This window comes from Felis catus, chromosome B1, assembly GCF_018350175.1.
Source record: "Felis catus isolate Fca126 chromosome B1, F.catus_Fca126_mat1.0, whole genome shotgun sequence".
In the NCBI taxonomy this organism is placed as follows: Eukaryota; Metazoa; Chordata; class Mammalia; order Carnivora; family Felidae; genus Felis; species Felis catus.
In genome coordinates, this window is record NC_058371.1 from 32,804,039 (window position 1) to 32,825,463 (window position 21,425).

At 43.9% G+C, this 21,425-nt stretch overlaps 1 protein-coding gene across 6 annotated transcripts in view; it reads right to left on the reverse strand.

Annotated features, from left to right (window-relative positions):
• The window catches only part of DOCK5 (dedicator of cytokinesis 5), a 225,202-nt gene that overhangs the window by 162,788 nt on the left and 40,989 nt on the right, over positions 1 to 21,425 (reverse strand). For all 6 annotated transcript variants that reach the window (XM_045055373.1, XM_045055372.1, XM_023252463.2 and 3 more), the window contains exon 2: positions 422 to 505. In XM_045055373.1, coding sequence (XP_044911308.1) covers positions 422 to 505 — 84 coding nt within the window. The remainder of the gene's footprint in view (positions 1 to 421; positions 506 to 21,425) is intronic.

Sequence of the window (21,425 nt, forward strand, 5' to 3'; positions counted from 1 at the left end):
ATCTCAGCAGCACCAGTAAGTCTCTCCCTCATTTCTCCCCCAATCTGGCAACATTTAGTGCCGAGTAGAAAGAGCCACTTAATCGGCAGTGTTTCCCTTGCGCGGCAGCCAATCCAGGGTCCCACGTGGCTCCTCCCGGGCCAGCACTGTGTCGGATCCTTCTGCATCCGCGGCTTGGGGTTCAGCTATTCATATGCTCTGACGTTCTGGGGTCTGAGCACGGTGGCACTCATGTATTTGGCTGGCTGTGTTGGAAATCACTCTCAGCACAAAGTTGTATAGCCTAAGTACTTCCTGGGTTTTTTTACTAGCACCATTTCAGGAAGTAAGGCACGTTGATGTTTGCTCGAAGTGCCTTATTAATAAGTAACTTCCACTGTGCTTCCCTTTCCCCGTCTGGCAGGAGGCCATCCAGACTTACCCTCATACATCTCCAGGATGTGAACCGTGTCTCCGATCTCCAAGGAGAGCTCCACATCTTGAGAGGCATTGTAGTTATAGATCGCTGGAAATGAGAAAGACACGGGGGAAATGGCATCAGTGGCGGTTAAAATACAAGTCACTACACAGCACAGTCAGTGGTTAATGAATTACTTATGGAACGAACAGCCCTCTATTTAATGATTTTGTGTGAATCACCCACTGTAAAGCAGAGGACATCCTCCTAAACCCCCGTTACTGATAATTTACACTCGTTCTTCCATCCAGCAAAAATTGGTTGGCTGTCTACGACACGTTGTGTTCGAGGCGGGGGACAGAGACAAAACCCACAGGTGGGGTCCCTGCCCCAGGGGTTTTTAATAGTCCAGTAGAGGGAGGAAGATATTAAATGTATTGTACTACAGAAACAACTACTTAATTTTAATTGTGGGAAGAGTTATGAAAGAAAACACCAGGCTACAATGAGAATGCAGTGTGGCTTTCTGTAGGTGGGTCCCTTGTCCATCAGACAACAGCCAGCCTCCATCACCACTGAGCTCAAGATCTCTAAGACACAGAATGAGCCATCTCCCGGCTTCGCTGGCACAGTAATTGGGAGTCAAAAGGCCACTTTGAGTCCCATCCACCCTGTAGGCGCAGACTAACGCACAGTGCAATGTGGAGACGGCCATCTTTTCCCAGGTCTGGGCGTCCTGGGGAAATGGACTGCCCAGCACCTCCGCATCAAGGTGATCTCAATCACCACATCCTCAGGACTGGCAATGACTGGGCCAGATTATGGAAAATAGGCTAAGTCTTACGATTCAAAAAGACGACAACCCCGTCTTAAGATGGGTAAGGGCTCCGAAGAGACATTTTACCAAGAATCATATATGCTGGCTAAGAAACACACGAAAGGGTGGTGCTCATCGTCATTAGTCATCAAGGAAATGCAAATTCACCACAAGATACCATTTCACACCCACTAGAATGGCTATGGGTTTTTGTTTGTTTGTTAGGTTTACTTATTTGAGAGAGAGAGACAGAGAGAAAGCGAGCCGGGGAGGGGCAGAGAGAGGGAGAGACAGAATCCCCAGCAAGCTCCGAGCTGTCAGCACACAGTCTGACACGGGGCTCGAACTCACAAACCGTGAGACCATGAGCTGAGCTGACATCAAGAGCAGGACACTGAACTGACGGAGCTACCCAGACGCCCCGGCTAGAGTTTTAAAAAGGTAGACAACTGGCAAGAATGTGGAGAAACTGGAACCCTCACTCATGGCCGGCAGGAATGGAAGACGACACAGCCTCTTCGGAAAACAGTTTGACAGTTTCTTAAGCCACACATAAATTTCCAGTACATTCCCAGCAATTACATTCCCCGCTCACTCTGAAGAGAAATGAAAACACATCTACGCGGCAACTTTCTGTGACTATTCCCAGCTGCTACGGTAGGCAGAAAAATAGCCTCCCAAAACATAGTCACATCAGATTTCTGGAAACTGTGAATGCTACCTTATGCAGCAAAACATTTAGGCGCGCCTGGGTGGCTCAGGTGGGTAAGCGTCTGACTTTGGCTTAGGTTGTGATCTGGCAGTTCATGGGTTTGAGTCCCGTGTCCGGCTCTGTGCGGACAGCTCGGAGCCTAGAGCCTGGAACCTGCTTTGGATTCTCCCTCTCTCTCTCTCTCTGCTTCTCCCCTCCTTGCTCGAGCTCTCTCTCTCTCTCAAAAATAAATAAACATTAAAAAAAAGAATTGGGGTAAGTTAAGGATCTTGAGAGGAAGAGCGTTTTCTGGATCATCAGCGTGGGTCCTAAAGGCAATCACATGTGTCCTGGTCAGAGAGGGCCAGAGGGAGTTTTGGGAGATGCACGGGAGAGAAGGAAATGTGAAGGCGGTGGCAAAGACTGAACCGCTGTGACCTCCAGTCAGGGACAGACACAACCACCAGAGGAGGTGGCAAGAAATGGAATCTCCTCGAGAGCCTCTAGAAGGAGCACTGGCTATCAACACCTTCACCTTATACTTCTGGTCTTCAGAGCTGTGAACATAAACTTCTGTTGTTTTAAGCCACTGAGTTCCTAGTAATTTGTCACAACGGGTCACAGGAAACCAAAGTAGCAGCATTATTTACAACAGCCCAAAAGTGGAAATTACCCATCCACTGGTGAACAAATAGATACTTAAAGAGGATCGATCGATACGATGGAACACTACTCAGCAGTAAAAAGGGATGAAATAAGGACACAGGCTACAACACAGGTGAACTTCAAAAAATTTATGCCAAGGGAGGGGGTGCCTGGGTGGCTCCGTCGGTTAACTGGCTGCCTTCGGCTCAGGTCATGATCTCACGGCTCATGAGTTCGAGCCCTGCATCAGGGTCTGTGCTGGTAGGTCAGAGCCTGGAGCCTGCTTCCATTTCTGTGTCTCCCTCTCTCTCTGCCCCTCCCCTGCTCACACTCTCTCTCAGAAATAAACATTAAAAAAAAAATTTTTTTTTTAAATTATGCTAGGGGTGCCAGGGTGGCACAGTCGGTTAAGCGTCTGACTGTTAATCTTGGCTGAGGGCATGATCTCACAGCTCATGAGTTCGAGCCCCGCATCAGGCTCTGTGCTGATGGTGCAACACCCACTTGGGATTCTGTCTCTCCTTCTCTCTACCCGCTCCCCGACGTGTGTGCGCATGCTCTCTCTCAAAAATAAACAAACTTAAAAATTTTTAAAAACCATGCTATATGAAAGTCTCATACCAAAAAATCCCATATTTTAGACCTCTATTTATTTGCAATGCCTAGAATAGGCAAATCTACTGGAAATCGTGCAGCAAGCAGTAATCACTTGTTGCCTGGGCAGGGGAGAGGATGGAATAGCAACTGAGCACAAACCAGGCACCAAGAGAGCTTTTCAGGGAGGTGGAAACGTCCCCAAACTAGATTTTGGTGGTGGGTACACAACTCTGTAAATTTACTAAAAGTCATCCAGCTTGAAAGGGACGGATTTTACAGTATATAAATCAGAGTTCAATAAAGCTGCTTTTGTCTGTTTGTTTGTTTCAGCAGGTTTGTTTCTTGCCCTCGCTCTCTTGGTAAGCCATCTGCATGGTTCTAGGAAAAAAGAATCACCTTTAGAGATTCTGTTCTTGCCATTCACCTGACGATCCAAGGAACCAAGATGATCCCCATCCCTGCAGCTCTAACGAGCACGTGAGGATGGTCGCTAACTCATCTGCCAGATCCCACAAAGGTCATTGCCAACTGTGGGTACTTCCTGCTCTTTCTTTAAAAAAAAATTTTTTTTTTTAACGTTTATTTATTTTTGAGACAGAGAGAGACAGAGCATGAACGGGGGAGGGTCAGAGAGAGAGGGAGACACAGAATCTGAAACAGGCTCCAGGCTCTGAGCCATCAGCACAGAGTCTGACGCAGGGCTTGAACTCACGCACCGTGAGATCATGACCTGAGCCGAAGTTGGACACAACTGACTGAGCCACCCAGGTGCCCCTTCCTGCTCTTCCTTGAACCTGCAACACATCCTTTGACTGCAGCTGGCCCGGAGGCTTCTCCCTACATCACAGGCCATCAGCGATGGAGTCCACACCTCTAGCCACATCTTTTCCAAGCGGCCTATTTGAAGGGACTCACCCAAAGAGTGTTCTTCTGTAGTCTTGGCACAGAAGCCTGGACAAGTTATGTTGAAATGAATTTACTATTGAGCTTTTGGACTAGACAATGAATTCCGAACACGGCTTGGCTAATGAAGTGGGTTAGGAGAAACTGCACAGGATGTAAACATAGCAGTGAGTTCCTGATGGATTCCTCGACCCAATGAAGTTCACTTCCTTCGTGTGAGAGCCAGGGGACTCAACTGTGTTGCCCACTAAGTAAATGTCTGGTTTACTATAGAAAATGTAGATCTCATAGCCTTGACTCCCCGTAGTCCCCATTCACTGGGGACTAGTTCCTTCCAGCGGCCCCCCTCTCAGATGGAAACAGGAAGTAATGAGAGTGACGTGTCACAACGTGTTGGGTAATGACCAAGCTCTATCTCTTCCTCGTTCTTAGTTATCAGAAAGTAGGCAGAAATTCTCAAAGGCAGCATCCAGCAAAGAGCTACCAAGGATTGTTATAAACACACACACACACACACACACACACACACACACACACACACACATAGACCAGTATGTTTCCTTAACTCCTAGATTCCTAAATTTTCCAAAATTATCCTGGCCTTACTCATCCACGTTAGTCTCCATCATCTGCCAAATGCTACCCTCTGCTCCAGTCAAGACTCCTCCGGTCTCCCTAAAGTCTGTGTTCACTCACGGTTTATCCCTCTTTGGAACAACAGCTCATTTTTTGGATACACACACGTAACAATCTGAAACTCCCATTCACAATGCTATTCAACAAGTGACGACGGGGTCCCTGGTTGCCTACAGGAATCTCTTTCTCCTGACATCTGACATCTTTTCCTTCCGACGCAGTGACGCAGTTTGGGTTATTAATCGCAGATAACTTTGCTTATCATCCGCCACCAATTCGAAAGGAAAACTCCTCACAAACGAGGACCCCGTTGCATCTTATTTTCGTCTCTTTCACATTTCCAGACCCTGGATTAGACGCAAAGGAGGCGCTCAAGGCACAAGAGTGACTTTTACAGAAGCTACCAATCCATTCGGTTACTCACCGCTTCTTCCCCCAAACTTTAAGATGCGTCTGTCTTCCTGAGAAACGACAGCTGCGGTTCTGCACCGCTCAAGAGAGGGATGTCAAAATCACCGCGCCTGCTGCTTTTTGCTTATTACACAAGACAGAGTCCGCCTGCCCAACCCAAGCTTCCGAAAGATTCCCATGGGAAGCACATCCCTCCCAAAATATCTTTCGCTGCAGTAAAGTCGTCAGTTAGAGGACGTTCATCTGTTTCACATCTTCGGGCAGAAATGCCAACGAGCTTCCCGACCACGCAGGGCTGTCCTGTAATCGTTCCAAAGGCGCACTTTGGAGCCACGCCCTCCCTCTCCTGCTCCTTATCACACTTCATTTCCATTGTATTGTGTCCGATTTTACTTCCACACGCGATACGATAACTACAAGGAGTGCACGCCGTGTACCGCAATGACTTAATGAGGAAACAGATTCAGAAGAGGCAGACACCTTGCCCCAAGTAACCCAGCTTTACAAGCAGCAAAGCTGGTAAGGGACGCAGCCCTGTGACGATGCCTTCCTCACATTTTACAAGGCTGCTCCAGAGTGGTGCCTGGAAACCAAGAGTAGAGGCTCACAGATTCTCAACGTGATGCCTGCCTTAGATTTCTCTCGTACCATGGGAACCCAACGTCCAAAAACAAGCTTGATTAGACGAATCGATGACTGGTAATCGTGTCGTCTGCTAGGCTGGTGCTGTTTTTAAAAACAGGCAAACAGCTAGCGCTCAGCAGATTGTGCCTTCTCCCCTGGAATGTGAGTAATTCTTACGGAGAAAGACAGATAAAGGGGGAAATGAAGGAAACTCTGAGGGTTAAACAAAACACAATTGAAGACTCAACTATGCCACTTAGACATGCATGACCTTGAATGAGTTCCTCAGTGGGAGCCTCGGTTCCCTGTCTGTAAACTAGGCATCAGATCAGATGACTCTAAGGGTCCCTGTGGCTCCAAAATCCCCTGATTCATGAGGTGATGAAAAGAAGCAGGAGAAACAAGTTGTGCTGTTTTGAACTGGCGGGCCCGCCGCAATCTCTTGTTTTGTCTGAGGAAATTAAACAAGAACAGGGAGTTGTTGAATATAAATTGCCTGGCTGGCTGCTATGCGCAAGGTTGGGAGAGAGACGAATTGCGAATTGCGAATTGCGGGGATTTGCCCCTAAGCAGCTTACTGTTTAGATCATCAAAGTATGATTTTGCACAGCCACGTAGGTAAGACAGTATGTCTACAGATGTCAAACAGCTTGCATTGTATCAAATCTTTGATTTGGCCTTTCCTTTTAAACCAGGCTTGTAGGAGGGAGGAAAAAAGAACTTTGAGGTCTTCAGACTCTGCGACAAGAGAACAACAAAATAACACGAACAGGACCCAAAATGAGGATGGGTTTTGACAATGAAAAGTCTATGTGTTACTAGTGGTTAATCTGTCTAATGGATCAGGTTCGTTCACGAATCTTCAAATTACAAGCCCTTGAAGAATAACACAGCATGACATTTTCTATTTAGTGGTTTGGTAGAATCTACAAAAGGAAGATCCAGCAAGCCCAGGATAAGGTCCCAATCTGAGTTACTGTTCAGAAAATTGAAAAAGATGACCAAACTTCATCTTCTTCATTATTATCTTGACCTACCTACTCTCAGCCATCAGAACTACAAAAACTTAAAAGAGGCACATCTCACATTTGATCTTTGCCCTGGAGTTAACGCGGGGATGTCCCGAATGGCCAGGTGGACTTCTTTCTTTTGCTCTTTAATTCCAGTCTCCTGTAAGGACCAGAGGATCAGATTCAACAGCAGGTCTGACCCCAAGTAAAAAAAAATCTATGGTTTTACACTGAGCATTCCATTTAGGTTCCCAACTAATCTTTTCAGGATGAGACACTCATCCCGCTCTACTCAGAACTCTCCACGCCAGGTGCCATCGAATGAAGACAGCAGCTTATCCTTCTCCCTAACAGTAGAAGCAGTAGAACAGTAGAACCTCCTCCCTCCACAGGAGCAGGTTCTTACGGGCTTCTTAATTCACTCCCTAGACTACTGAGGAGGTGAGGGTGTATTGACCAATTCATTGGTAATTCTTTAGAAATCTCTATTTTAAGAATTATACCTACTTGTAGGTGGAGTTGATAATTACACTTAAACTGGAGAGAGGTTTCACAGATCTAAGTTCAACTAATTTACTGATCGGCTCGCTGTTACCAAGCGGTTACTACGCGCCGTCTCATTTAAACTAATATGAAATTAAATGTACACAGGATGTTTATTTTTTTTTTATTTTTTTTTTCAACGTTTATTTATTTTTGGGACAGAGAGAGACAGAGCATGAACGGGGGAGGGGCAGAGAGAGAGGGAGACACAGAATCGGAAACAGGCTCCAGGCTCTGAGCCATCAGCCCAGAGCCCGACGCGGGGCTCGAACTCCCGGACCGCGAGATCGTGACCTGGCTGAAGTCGGACGCTCAACCGACTGCGCCACCCAGGCGCCCCTACACAGGATGTTTAAAGGAGCAAAGCTGAAACGAGATTGTTCAGAAGTATGGGGGGTGGAAATCTACGATCTACAAACATGCTGAGCTTTTCCCCATAGCTTCCCCATCGAAAAAGTGAAGGCAACAGTACGTCCTTTATACGATTTTGTGAAGCCCAGAGAGGAGGAGGTATGCAGAATCCCCAGGACCGTGACTAATACCTGGCGGGCACTGAAAAAATGGCGGCCACCTTCCCTTTTACCCCTTCCCTTTTTTGCCCTGTCCAGCTTCCCACTTTGAGCATGATGGCAACCACATCCTCAAAGATGGATGGACACTATCACCCTCACCAATAAGCCAGTGGAAGTCACTCAATGAAAGCTGGGAATCAGGAAGGCCTACAGAGAAACAAAACAAACTGGCCCCGAAGGGCCTTCCAAGGTTAAGGTTGCTGGACAATGAAGTGCAGGTGTCCCTAAGGACGGCAAAGCCGTTTTCCTACAGGAAGCTAAGAACGGAGTTCCCCTAAGAAGCAGCAGGAGAGCCAGGGACTATTTGAATATTTTAACCATTCTCCTGCTGTCCCTTCCAGCATTTCTACAGTGATTTAACTGAGGAACCAGGGTGTCAATACCCCAGATGCCTCAATCACTTGCTCACTGTAGTACCCTCAATCTGGACACAACATTACAACGCATTCCAATATTACTCATGCCTACGGTTCTAGCAGCTTCTCTTCTTTTCCACTGATCTCTTTCTTGTTAAGAAAAAGTAAAAGAGGGGCGCCTGGGTGGCGCAGTCGGTTGAGCGTCCGACTTCAGCCAGGTCACGATCTCGCGGTCCGGGAGTTCGAGCCCCGCGTCGGGCTCCGGGCGGATGGCTCGGAGCCTGGAGCCTGTTTCCGATTCTGTGTCTCCCTCTCTCTCTGCCCCTCCCCTGTTCATGCTCTGTCTCTCTCTGTCCCAAAAATAAATAAACGTTGAAAAGAAAAATTTTTTAAAAAGAAAAAGTAAAAGAGAAGAAAACACGAGGGCAAGTAAGGAAGGGTTTTAATGATGAAGTAAGAAAAATCTGACTAATGAGCCCAGAACACTTTCCCGCAACCAAATGAGGTATTAGTCAGGTTCCTCTTGGTATCTCTTCTTATTAAATACAAATTAAATAGATCTGGGGTAAAAACGGTCAGATCTAAGATTGTGTCAAGTTTACTGCCTCTCACTTATGGACAGAAATCATAACTCAGGAATAGAGAATCTGAAGATAAAAGCCACAGATTATTGTGGAATCTAGAACAAGCATCTTGAAATGACGGGCAAAAACGTCAGTGACTCTTTTCTCCATAGAGACCTGAATTTGAGACAAAACACAGCTCACGGAGAAAAGGAATGATCCCTAACCAGGCTGCAAAACGCATTAATTTGAAAGCATCAAGCTGAAAATAAGAAAACAAGCATAGAAGGTTGGGACCTGGGCATACATCTCGGCAGGGCCTGTCCCAGGGCAAGCTTGGCTGGTCGCCCTCCCAGGGCCCACATCCAGGAGGGCCCGATTACATACACCACAGTCACGTCATACTGCGAGCACAGTGCGAAGACAGAGTGTGTGTATACACGGCCAGGAGGGAAGGCAGGGATGAAAAGAGTAAACAGCTAGGGAGAAGGTCAGAGACCAGAGAAACCTGGGAAACCATTTGGTCAAATCTCCCTTGTTTCATAAAGGAGGAAATGGAAGCCGTGGGGTGTGTGTGTGTGTGTATGTGTGTGTGTGTGTGCGTGTTAGTTGAAAAGTGATAGATGAAGATAAAACCAAATTGCAGTCAGGCCACCGAAGGTCCTTCCCACAGTCTGGCCAAAAAACTACCACCCTGGACTCATACAAGTCATTTAATCTTTTCAGGCTCCAATGTCCTCATCAATAAAGTGACATTTGTGAACTGGTATTTTACTTGCCTCTTAGGGTTACTGTAAGAAATGAAAGGAAACATAAAAATGAGTAATTTTTAGTCATGTCTTTGGAACCGTGATATTTCAGCATAAAAGACAAGTACAAATTTTAAAAAAAGGATAAATAAATCTAGGCCAATCTATTTGAATTAGAAATATCAGTACGGGGGCACGTGGGTGGCTCAGTAGGTTAGATGTCTGATTCTGGATTTCAGCTCAGGTCATGATCTCCTGATTCATGGGTTTGAGCACCACGTCGGTGCTTGAGATTCTCTCTCTCCCTCTCTCTCTGCCCCTCCTCTGCTCATAAGCTCTCTCGCGCGCGCAAAAAATAAATAAATAAAAATAAAGGTATCCGTATGAATTTGGAAATTTTTCCTCCTAAAAATAATAAATATATATGTATATATGTGCATATAATAAACGTATCTGTATATAAGTACATATATATGCAAATACACACACACACATAGATGAATTTCATTTTCACTTGTGGCCATAGTGGGTCAGAGAACACATCAGGGGTCAAGTGAACTCTCTCGTCTGAAAGATCTAAAAAAAAATAGGCAAAATATGACTCTTGGTTTTCAGGCACCAACAGCACGTAGTGCAGAGGGATGCCCGACAGAAGAGAAACAGATGAGGTAAGTCTACAGCTGCCTCTGGTTACTGCTTGAAAAGAGTCTCCAGGCAAATGCACAGGGAGAAGAAACACAAACAGACCCTGGTAGTCACCCTAAGATGAGGAAACAGAGTTGAGAATTCAAGGTCAAGGTGGCTAAGATATGCAGGACAGAGAATCAGAGGGGAGTTTCCCTCGAGTCTATCGACAATGACTGGTCGACCCATGTATGCGAAGCAAATACCCGAGGCCGAGGAAAAGAAGCAACGAGGAAAGAACGGAAGAAGCAATTCCCATTCCTCACACAGGGCTAGGAACAGCCCTGGAAAACTCACGTTTTCCACAACCGGAGTGGAGAACTTTGTGGTACGTGGCGTCTACTCTGAGTACCAGAAGGGTAGCGCCTAAGAGTAGGGTAGGCAGTGCAACCAGATTGGCCCTAAGGTAAAGGCTGTGCGGGTCCTGCCTAACTGAGACCAGACGCAAATGTGAAAAGAATAAACATCTTCCTCATAGCTGCATCCCAGAACAAGGCTCACACTCCCAAAGAGATAAAATTTACAATGTCCCAATACCAGTTCAAGATAACCAGGCATGAAAGGATGAAAAGTCAGGAGATACACGAATCAACAGAAAAAGACCTAGAAATGGCAGAGATCAGGCAACGGAGCGTGTTCCAGTTAACTAAAGGATTCGAACCATGCAAAGCATATTCTTTGACTACAATGGAATTAAGCTCACGGTCAATAACAGACATTAAAAAAAAAAAAATCCCGGAATATTTGAAACTAAACAACCTACCTCTTAACAGTCCCCGGAACATTCAATCGGCCATGTAATCTACCACATTAAGAGGAAAAAAAAGAAAAAGAAAAAGATCATCTCTACCGATGCAGAAAAGGCATTTGATAAAATCTGATATCCAGGCACGATAGAAACTGTCAGCACTATGATACATCTACTGCTACCATCATATCAAATTGTCAAATATTCAGTGTGCTTCTGGGACGAGGCAAGGATGTCTGCTCTCATCACTTCCATTCCACATTTTAATGGTGATTCTAGTGTTTAATCTAGTGTTTAACCTAGTGTTTAAATAAGGCAAGAAAAAGAAATAAAAACCTTACAAATTGGAAAGGATACACAAAGCTGTGTTTGTTAGAAAATAACATGATCATCTACACAGGAAATCTTAAAGGCATTTACAGAAGAGTTACCAGAACGACCCAATCTGTACCAATATAAAAAAAATTTATTGTATTTTTCTTTAAAAAAAATTTTTTTTGGGGGCGCCTGGGTGGCGCAGTCGGTTAAGCGTCCGACTTCAGCCAGGTCACGATCTCACGGTCCGTGGGTTCGAGCCCCACATCGGGCTCTGGGCTGATGGCTCAGAGCCTGGAGCCTGTTTCCGATTCTGTGTCTCCCTCTCTCTCTGCCCCTCCCCCGTTCATGCTCTGTCTTGTTCTGTCCCAAAAATAAATAAAAAACGTTGAAAAAAAAAATTAAAAAAAAATTTTTTTTAATGTTTATTTATTGTTGAGAGAGACAGAGACAGAATGCGAGTGGATTAAGGGAAGAGAGAGAGAATCTGAAGCCGGCTCCGGGCTCTGAGCTGTCAGCACAGAGCCCGACACGGGGCTCGAACTCACAAGCCGCAAGATCATGAGCTGAGCCGAAGTCGGACGCTCAACTGACTGAGCCACCCAGGCGCCCCTATTTATTGTATTTTTCTATACTACAACAAGCAAGCTAATAGTGGGTTGTGAGGTAAAGAGCATCTCTTCCTACAGATTCCCAGTGAAACAGCTTGGAAACCAGCGCCCCAGAGAAACTCCCGCACAAGTGTACTGAAAAATAGGTTCAAGAATGTTCACAGTAGCAGTGCTGGTAGCAGCAAAACCTGGAATCAGCTCAGTGTCCATTGAAAGGAAAATGGAGAAATAAATTGTGATATATTCGAACATAGAATACACTAGGAAAAACGAATGCATGCAAATTTACACACATACCGCTAACAAAATATTGAGCAAATTAAAAAAAAAAATCACTGGAGAAATATACACAAGATGATGCTTTTAGAGAAAATCCAAAATCCTGCGAAGCTAAATGAATTCGGTTTTTAAGATATGCACGCATATATGGTATAACCATCGGGAAAAAAAACCCTGGAAATAAAACACACCAATTTCAGAATTTTTTTTTTTAATTTTTTTTTCAACGTTTATTTATTTTTGGGACAGAGAGAGACAGAGCATGAACGGGGGAGGGGCAGAGAGAGGGAGACACAGAATCGGAAGCAGGCTCCAGGCTCTGAGCCGTCAGCCCAGAGCCTGACGCGGGGCTCGAACTCACGGACCGCGAGATCGTGACCTGGCTGAAGTCGGACGCTTAACCGACTACGCCACCCAGGCGCCCCCAGAATATTTTTATATCCAAGCTAGGGCTGGAGTGTTAAGACTATTAGGGGGAAGCATGGACATGGGGCTAATATCCAGAGAATCTTTTTGCAATTCATTGGATTGGGATACACAGGAGGGTTTATCACTGTTTCTCTTTATACGCTTCTCAAGTGTCGCGAATATTCTTTTATGTATGTAATACTCAATTCAAACAATGAAAACCAGTTAGATAGACAGATCTACATGTATATACACATGGGGGGGGTATTTATAACGACAAAATAAACACCTCTTTTACATAAATAATTACATGTTACCATATACCTTCATTTGTATTATTCCTGTGGTCTACAAATATTAGCACGCATCAAAATCACCTGGAGCGCTTGGTAAAACCCAGATTGCTGGGCCCCGCATCTAGATTCCAATTCAGCAGGTTAGGAAAGAGGCTCGCGAATTTCCATTTTAACAGGTTTCCAGGTAGCACTGAGGCTGCCCGTTCAAGTCAAGACTTCAGGACCCTCTACGTTACTAGACGAGAGCCTCATAAAAACCAGCAAAGAAGAGCTAACACTGGCCTCATTTGGCAGATAAAGAAAAGTAATCTCTGAGAGATTAAGAGATCTGCGGCGTATGTTATTATGAATCATACCAGCCCTGGACTTGTCCAAACCCCAGTTCTGTATGTATTGATTCTTGGAAGCAACTTAACCTCTTGGGGCCAACAGTTCAATACCTGTAAATTTCACTTATACGATTCTTTTGAGGAGTAAGGGATCATAAAGCGCTTGAATCTGTCCCTGGTATGTAGCCAACCCTGGGGAAATGTTAACTAACTTTACTGCCACTAAGTTAGTAAGCGGTGGAGATGAGATTCAAATCAAGCTAAAATGAAGCAAAATCTTCATTTTCAATCAGTGTCAACACAGATGCCTTTTGGTGCCACAAGACAGCATTGAGGAGTGCCACAGAGTCCCACAAATCCTTTTCTTTCAAGGCCGTTTTAGAACCCAGGGCGCCTGGGTGGCTCAGTTGGTTCGGCGCCCAACTTTGGCTCAGGTCATGATCTCGCGGTTTGTGAGTTCGAGCCCCGTGAGGGGCTCTGCACCGATAGCTCAGAGCCTGGAGCCTGCTTGGGATGCTGTCTCCCTCTCTCTCTCTCTGCCCCTTCCCCGCTTGTGCTCTGTCTCTCTCTCTCTCACAAAAATAAACTTAAAAAAAAAAAAGACAGTTTTAGAAACCCGTAAAACCAGAAGACTTTAATATAAATTCTAAAATCCAACTGCTCTTTGCACTTAAAAGAAAACTAAGAGCCAGAATGAAGTGGCTTAAGATCGTACAGCTAGTTAGAGGAAGTCTGAGATGTGTAAGTGGAAATAATTTTTTAAGTGATACATACATGGTCTTTATAATATAAGTAAGCAAGCATGAGGTCTATAAAGATGAGGATCTAAAACTTTCTGATTTACCTTGTTCACACACACACGCACATACACACACACACACACACACACACACACACACACACAAAAGCGACCAAATGAAATTTTCTTTCCAAGATACAATTGGTTCGAGTCACTTCAATGCAAAGATATGGAAAATTCTATCTCATTTCTTCCTGTAATCTAAAGAAAGGCGAATATATTATTTCTCTGATGTAATTTCAGGACAAAAGAAAAATGTAAATTTTGGATTGTATTTCACTATAATCATTTTACATTTTTAAAAATTCACCCGAGGGGTGCCTGGGTGGCTCAGTCGGTTGAGTGTCCGACTTCGGCTCAGGTCATGACCTCGCGGTCTGTCAGTTCGAGCCTCGCATCAGGCTCTGTGCTGACAGCTCAGAGCCTGGAGCCTGCTTGGGATTCTGGGTCTCCCTCTCTCTCTGCCCCTCCTCTGCACGCTCTCTCTCTCTCTCTCTCTCTCTCTCTCAAAAATAAACATTAGAAAAATAAAATAAAATAAAAATTCATCCGAGTTCCGCTTTCTTTTCACATAGATTTGAAAATAATCAAAAGCAGGGGTGCCTGGGTGGCTCAGACAGTTAAGCGTCTGACTCTCGATCTCAGCTCAGGTTTTGATCTCATGGACGTTGAGTTCAAGCTCTGCACAGGGCTGCAAGCAGGCATGAAGACAACTGAAAAAAAATCATCATCATCATCAAAAGCAGAGTTTAGGTAAGTTTTGCTGACTCAACATGCCTCTCAAGTTATCCCCAAAGCATTAAAATATTTTAGGCATGCGTGTTCATAAAAAAATGTTGGTTCGTAAAATACGACCACCTAACCTATGACCCAATCTAAATGTTAACAGCAAAGTAACATTTTCCAACCCGAAGTCTAGGCTTCTTTGTTTTCTGGCATTTAAAAATAGAAATCACTCTAAAGCAAGTGGGAAAATACATTTCCTGGTCTTCCACGTTGGCATGTTATATTTTATTTCAATACAATGAATTAGTCAGGAAGCGGTGACCTATAATAATTTCATCGGTTCCACAGCATAGTGTTACAGTTCCAACTTCTGTTTCTGTGCTGTGAACCCCAAAGAGAGGACAAAATCATGTACCACCAAAAGGTAACGCATTTTATGAGCTGCATATATGACATAATCACAGACACTTCACTCCCCCACTCACATCCCCACCCCACCACCCTGCCTCTGAGGAAATTTTTTATGGTATCAGAGCACAGTATACATAAGGAGAAAAAATGAAAATGGGTCTATTTCCGTTAGATGACTGGTGACACGTCATTGAGTCATGCGGGCTTGACCCCGGCAGAGTCATCTTAGACCTGCTGTTCTCCCCATTCCCGTTCTTGCTGTGTTTGTCTTTGCTAGTCATCTAGAACTCAGGTTACGACTCTTGGATCTCTGCTGATCGCCCTGCGCCCAGTGTCTCCTCATGTATAAAACAAGACAAATGATAACTACATCGCAGGGCTGTTGTGGAGATTAAGTAATATCCCTACAACACGTACCATGGGAAGAAATAGCTATTTCCGGCATTATAACACCATTCGGCGTAATGGTGCCACTCTAACATTTTTCTGACAATACGCGCAAAAATCTTCCGACAGTTCTCTATTGTCTACTGATGCATATGATTTAAGAATTTTCAAAGCTCATTCCTTCCTGAACCTTCTTTGGTAACCCCTTTGCTTGAACAGCCCTCTCTACTTTTCCTCATTTGATTAAATCCTAGCCAGAAAGCGAACTTACAAAAGCCCAACTCAACTACAAACTAGCTAGCGTAATCCCAGCCTCTGATGGTTTTACCACTTGAGGGATTACAATGTTGTGCCTTTTCCACTGTTTAGAATTTAATCAACCAATCTGCTGTGTGACTTACCTGCCCACGTGCCTCCTGGGGCTCTGTGCAAAGAGGAGGCTCACATCAGTCACGGTCCCATGTGTCCATGGGCTTCTCGACACCTGCCTTCTTGAAGGGGACTGCTCGACAGTGACAAAAGAGGCCCAATGTAGATCTGTCTCTACTTACCTAAATTACAACACTTCCTTCCCCCCATAGAATCTCCTCAAAAGAGAACTAGGAGTGTTCCTGAGAGCGCCCTTTAGTCAAGCCCTGTCTGTACGCCATTGCAGATCAGTCTTTGTTTTTTCTCCTTACCCACGCTAGGCTGTGATCTCGGTAAAAAGTTCCTCTGGGGGCAGGGGGATGGGTTGGGGATGTAAGTGTGGAGTGAGGTGTGTGTGAATATGTGACACGTGAAAATGTGCCAAGTATAGGGATAGGGATGGCATAGCTCCCTTCACAAATAGGGTTGATTCCAGCTTTTCTCTATCTTGATAGTTCCTTGGACCTTTCAAGAAATTTCAGAAAGCGTAAAGTCGGTTGTCTAAGTTTAGAGCCACGTTTCCCCTCTCAATTCTGTCACTTAATAGAAAGTTAAAAAAATATTTTTTATTATTTTTTTCTTAACGTTTATTTATTTTTGAGACAGAGAGAGACAGAGCATGAACGGGGGAGGGGCAGAGAGAGAGGGAGACACAGAATATCAGAAGCAGGTTCCAGGCTCTGAGCCGTCAGCCCAGAGCCCGACGCGGTGCTGGAACTCATGGATCGCGAGATTGTGACCTGCGCTGAAGTCAGACGCTTAACCGACTGAGCCACCCAGGCACCCTCCAAAAATATTTTTTAATGTTTACTTATTTTTGAGAGAGACAGAGTGAGAGGTGGGGAGGGGCAGCGAGAGAGAGGGAGACACAGAATCCAAAGCAGGTTCCAGGCTCTGAGCTATCAGCACAGAGCCTGATACGGGGCTCAAACTCACGAACTGTGAGATCATGACCTGAGCTAAAGTCGGATGCTTAACCGATGGAGCCACCCAGGCGCCCCTGGAAAGTTTAATATTTTTGTTACAAACATTTGAATCTCATCTTTGTCATCCTATGCTTTCTATTTTCTGTAAGTTCTTGTTTTTGTTTTGTTTTTTTCATCTCTTGATCTGTGGACTTTGGTTTCCTTTTCCCTTTCTGGTAATATAAGGTAATTCTCTGTCTAGAGTTTATTCGTATTGGTCAAAAACTGGAAACAACCCAAATGTCCTTCAATAAGAGAATGAGTACACAAGGTGTGGTACATTCACATACTGGAATTCTACTCCGCAATAAAAAGGAACCACTGACACAATATGAATCAATTTCCAGTGCATGACGTTAAGTGAAAGAAGCCAGACTGAACAGGAGACATACATACTGTCTGATTCCATTTATATACCATTCTAGAAAAGATAAAACTATGGAGGAGTGAGACAGGCCAGTAGTGGCTAAAGGGACGGGAGGGACCAGAAAGGGGCATGGGAAGAAACTGGTAGGTGACGGAAGTATTCCACATTTTTATTGTGGTAATGGCACAAATGAATGATCTCAAAATTCACAGATCTCTGTGCCGCAGAAGGGGATGTGTACTGTTAGTAAATTATACCTCGCTTTTTAAAAATTTTAACAAGATGGGGCGCCCGGATGTCCCAGTCGGCGAAGCGTCCGACTTCGGCCCGGGTCACGATCTCATGGTTCGTGGGTTCGAGCCCCGCGTCGGGCTCCGGGCTGACAGCTCGGAGCCTGCAGCCTGCTTCGGATTCTGGGCCTCCCTTCCCTCCTCCCTCGCTCACTCTCTGGCTCTCCAAAAAAGAAAGCTAAAAAATTTTAACAAGAATGCACAAAAAAGTTTATTCTACTCATGACTGCCCTGCCACTTTAAAAAAAAAAAAAAAAAAAAGGAAAACCTCTGGAACGGATGTTAATTATCAGTATCTTCAATTAGACATTAATCAACCGATGGAAGAAAAAACACTTTAAGATCCTCACATCCCTCCTCACACCACTTCCCAGTACTTCTCCTGGTCTGGCAGTTTCGTTGCATAATATTCTAGTTAATCGCTTGTTTTCGTACAATTTACTTGCTTTTACAAAAATTCCTCTTCCATGCTATTTTGTATCTATAATTAAACTAATGAGTTGTAAAAAAAAAAAAAAAAAAAAAAAAAAAAAAAAAAAAAAAAGGTTAGACAGGGAGGGAGCCAAAGCATAAGAGACTCTTAAAAACTGAGAACAAACTGAGGGTTGATGCGGGGCGGGGGGGGGGAGGGGGGGGTGACGGGCATTGAGGAGGGCACCTGTCGGGATGAGCACTGGGTGTTGTATGGAAACCAATTTGACAATAAATTTCATATATTGAAAAAAAATAAAATAAAATTATTTTATTAAAAAAATAAAATAAAATAAAATAAAATAAAATAAAATAAAATAAAATAAAATAAAATAAAATAATGAGTTGTAAGTAGTCTTATGTCTAATTGATTTCTGATTTATGACTAACCTTTTCACAGTATTACTTCCTCATTTTTGCATTACTCAGATTAACCTTTAGGTTGTCTAGAGTAAATCTCTACTATTGTTTGAATACTTGTATCTGCGCCACCCCCCCCCCACCTCCAGATTCCTATGTTAAGACCCTAACCCCAAAGGTGAAGGTATGGGCAGGCAGAGCCTTTGGAAGTGATTAGGTCATGAGGGTGAAGCCCCCACGAAGAGGATCGGTATCCTGTAAATGAGATCCCGCAGAGCTCCCTAGCCAATTCCAGGATATGAGGACACAACAAGCAGTCTGTGAGCAGAGGGTGGGCCCATATCTGCCATGCTGGTACTCTGATCTCAGACTTCCAGCTTCCAGAACTGTGAATAGGAAATTTCTGCTGCTGAGTGGGATGCAAGGGTGGCTCAGTCAGTTGAGCATCCAATTCTTGATCTCAGCTCAGGTCTTGGTGTCAGAGTCATGAGTTCAAGCCCTGTGTTAGGCTCTGTGTTGAGCATGAAACCTACTTAAAAAACAAAAAAAAGTTCTGCCGTTTATTACCTACCCAGTGTGTGGTACTTTGTTATAGCTGCCCAAATGGACTAAGACAAACCCCCAATAGTAGTAATTCATTTAATTTGAGCATACATGTGGCACTCTTTCTTGGCTCTTGCATCTGTGAATCGCTGTTGTCTTCAAGTTCAACTGAGTTTAGAATTCTTGGGTGAAATGGGGGCATCTGGGTGGCTCAGTCGGTTAAGCGTCCGACTTCGGCACAGGTCATGATCTCACTGTCGGTGAGTTTGAGCCCCACGTTGGGTTCTGTGCTGACAGCTCAGAGCCTGGAGCCTGTTTCAGATTCTGTGTCTCCCTTTCCCTCTGCCCCTTCCCTGCTCGCACTATCTCTCTCTCTCTCAAAAATAAAATTAGGAAGGAAGGAAGGAAGGAAGGAAGGAAGGAAGGGAGGAAGGGAGGGAGGGAGGGAGGGAGGGAGGGAGGGAGGGAGGGAGGGAGTAAGAAAGAAGGAAGGAAGGAAGGAAGGAAGGAAGGAAGGAAGGAAGGAAGGAAGGAAGGAAGGAATTCTTGGGTCAATCAACCTTTTGCTCAAAAGATTCAAGTAGACAAAGAAGACCAAGAAATAGAAACATATCAAGTTCCTGTAAGATAAAATATTAGTTCTCAGTAAAGATCTCAATGCTCTAAATAAAAGGTTTACTAAATTAAATTCCAATTAAGACCACAAATGGAGTCTTAAAGAGTTTGATACATAAATCATAATGAAGTTTACCTGGAAGAATAAACGTATGAAAAAAATTAAAAGTATTTTGAAAATGAAGAATTAACAAAAGGAGACTTGCCCTCAACAGATTTTTTTTAAAGCTACAATAATGAAACCAAGGCGATTATTTAGAATAGATCAGCTGAACAGAATTTTAAAAATCCAGAAATAGGCCCAAGTATAGTAAAGTGGTAAATTATAAAATGGGCAATCTGAGTAAGATAGAGTAGAAATAATTTAATAGATGTTGCCAAAATATTTGTCTTACTGGGTAGAGAAAAAATAAGTTTGAGGTGCCCTCACACCATATATGAAAACAAATTTGAGATGGATTAGGGATTTAATAAAATAAAAATCATAAAAATACTAAAAGAAAAATATAGAGCAATATATAACTCTGGAAAAAAAGAAAGCCTTTCTTAGCTGATAGCCAGGTCAAATAGCAAAAAGGATTGCAGATCTGGTCAGAAAAAAATTTAAACTCCTATAGAACAAAAGGCCATAAAATGACATGAAAAATGAATCACAAACGGAAAAAATTATAACACACTGGTATGATCATATCAATAATGCAGAAAAAGCTTTGATAAAATCCAGTAATCATTCATGAAACTGTGATTTATAAGTAAGAAATATATATTTAGTCTTCATCCTGTTTGTAACACAGAGTCCCTAAAACTTTGGAATTTCCTAGGTGATAAGAGTATTAGGAGCATCTTTTGTTCTATTACTGGTCTTTGACCTTGATTTCTGACACAGTGCTCCTGAAACCCTTGTAATTTCCTGGGTGATAGAAGTGCTTTCTGTTCTAATGAGGTAACTCAGGGTGGGCTCCTGGATGAGGGCTGGTCACTGGAAAGACCAAGTCATGATTAGAAGCTTGGAATTTTCAGTCCCACTTCCCCATTCTCTTGAGAAGGGAGAAGGGCTAAAAATGGAGTTAATGATAGATCAGGGCTACTTGATGAATCCTCCATATAAAATCCCTCAGTACAGAGTTTGGAGAGCTTCCAGGTTGGTAAACACATGAACACACCCTTCCTACATACCTTGCTTCATGTACCTCTTCCATCTGGCTGTTCCTGAGTTATATCCTTTTATAATAAATTGGTAATGTAATAAGTCCCCAGAGTTCCATGAGCCACTCTAACAAATTAAACCCAAAGAGGTTGTGGGAACCTCTGATTTACAGCCAGTCAGTCAGAAGGACAGGTAACAACCTGGACTTGAAATCGGCATTCTGAATTGGAGGAGATCATTAGAATCTTTGATTTGTAGTAGGACCTCAAGAAATACAGGTAACAACCTGGGCGTGAAACTGGCGTCTGAAGGTTTGGGGGGAAAACGTTATAGGACCGACCCCTTAACCTATAGAATTTGACACTATCTCCAGACATATAGTGTCAGAACTGAGTTGAATTGTATTGATATCCAAAACATCGCTTGTTGGGGTATGGGGGAACCCCCCCATACACACACACACACACACACACACACACACACACTCACATTGGAAGTGGTATCAGAACCAACTTACCATTCATGACAAAAACTCTCAGTAATCTAGGAATACAGGGGAATTTCTTCAACTTGATAAGAAGTATCTACAAATAACCTAAGTTAGCATGATACTCAATGGTAGGAAACTAGAAGCTTCCACATGAAGATCAAGAACAAGTCAAGGATGTCCCCTCTCACCACACCTTTTCAACATCATACTGGAATTCCTAGATAATGCAGTAAGAAAAGGACACAAATGGTGTATAAATTGG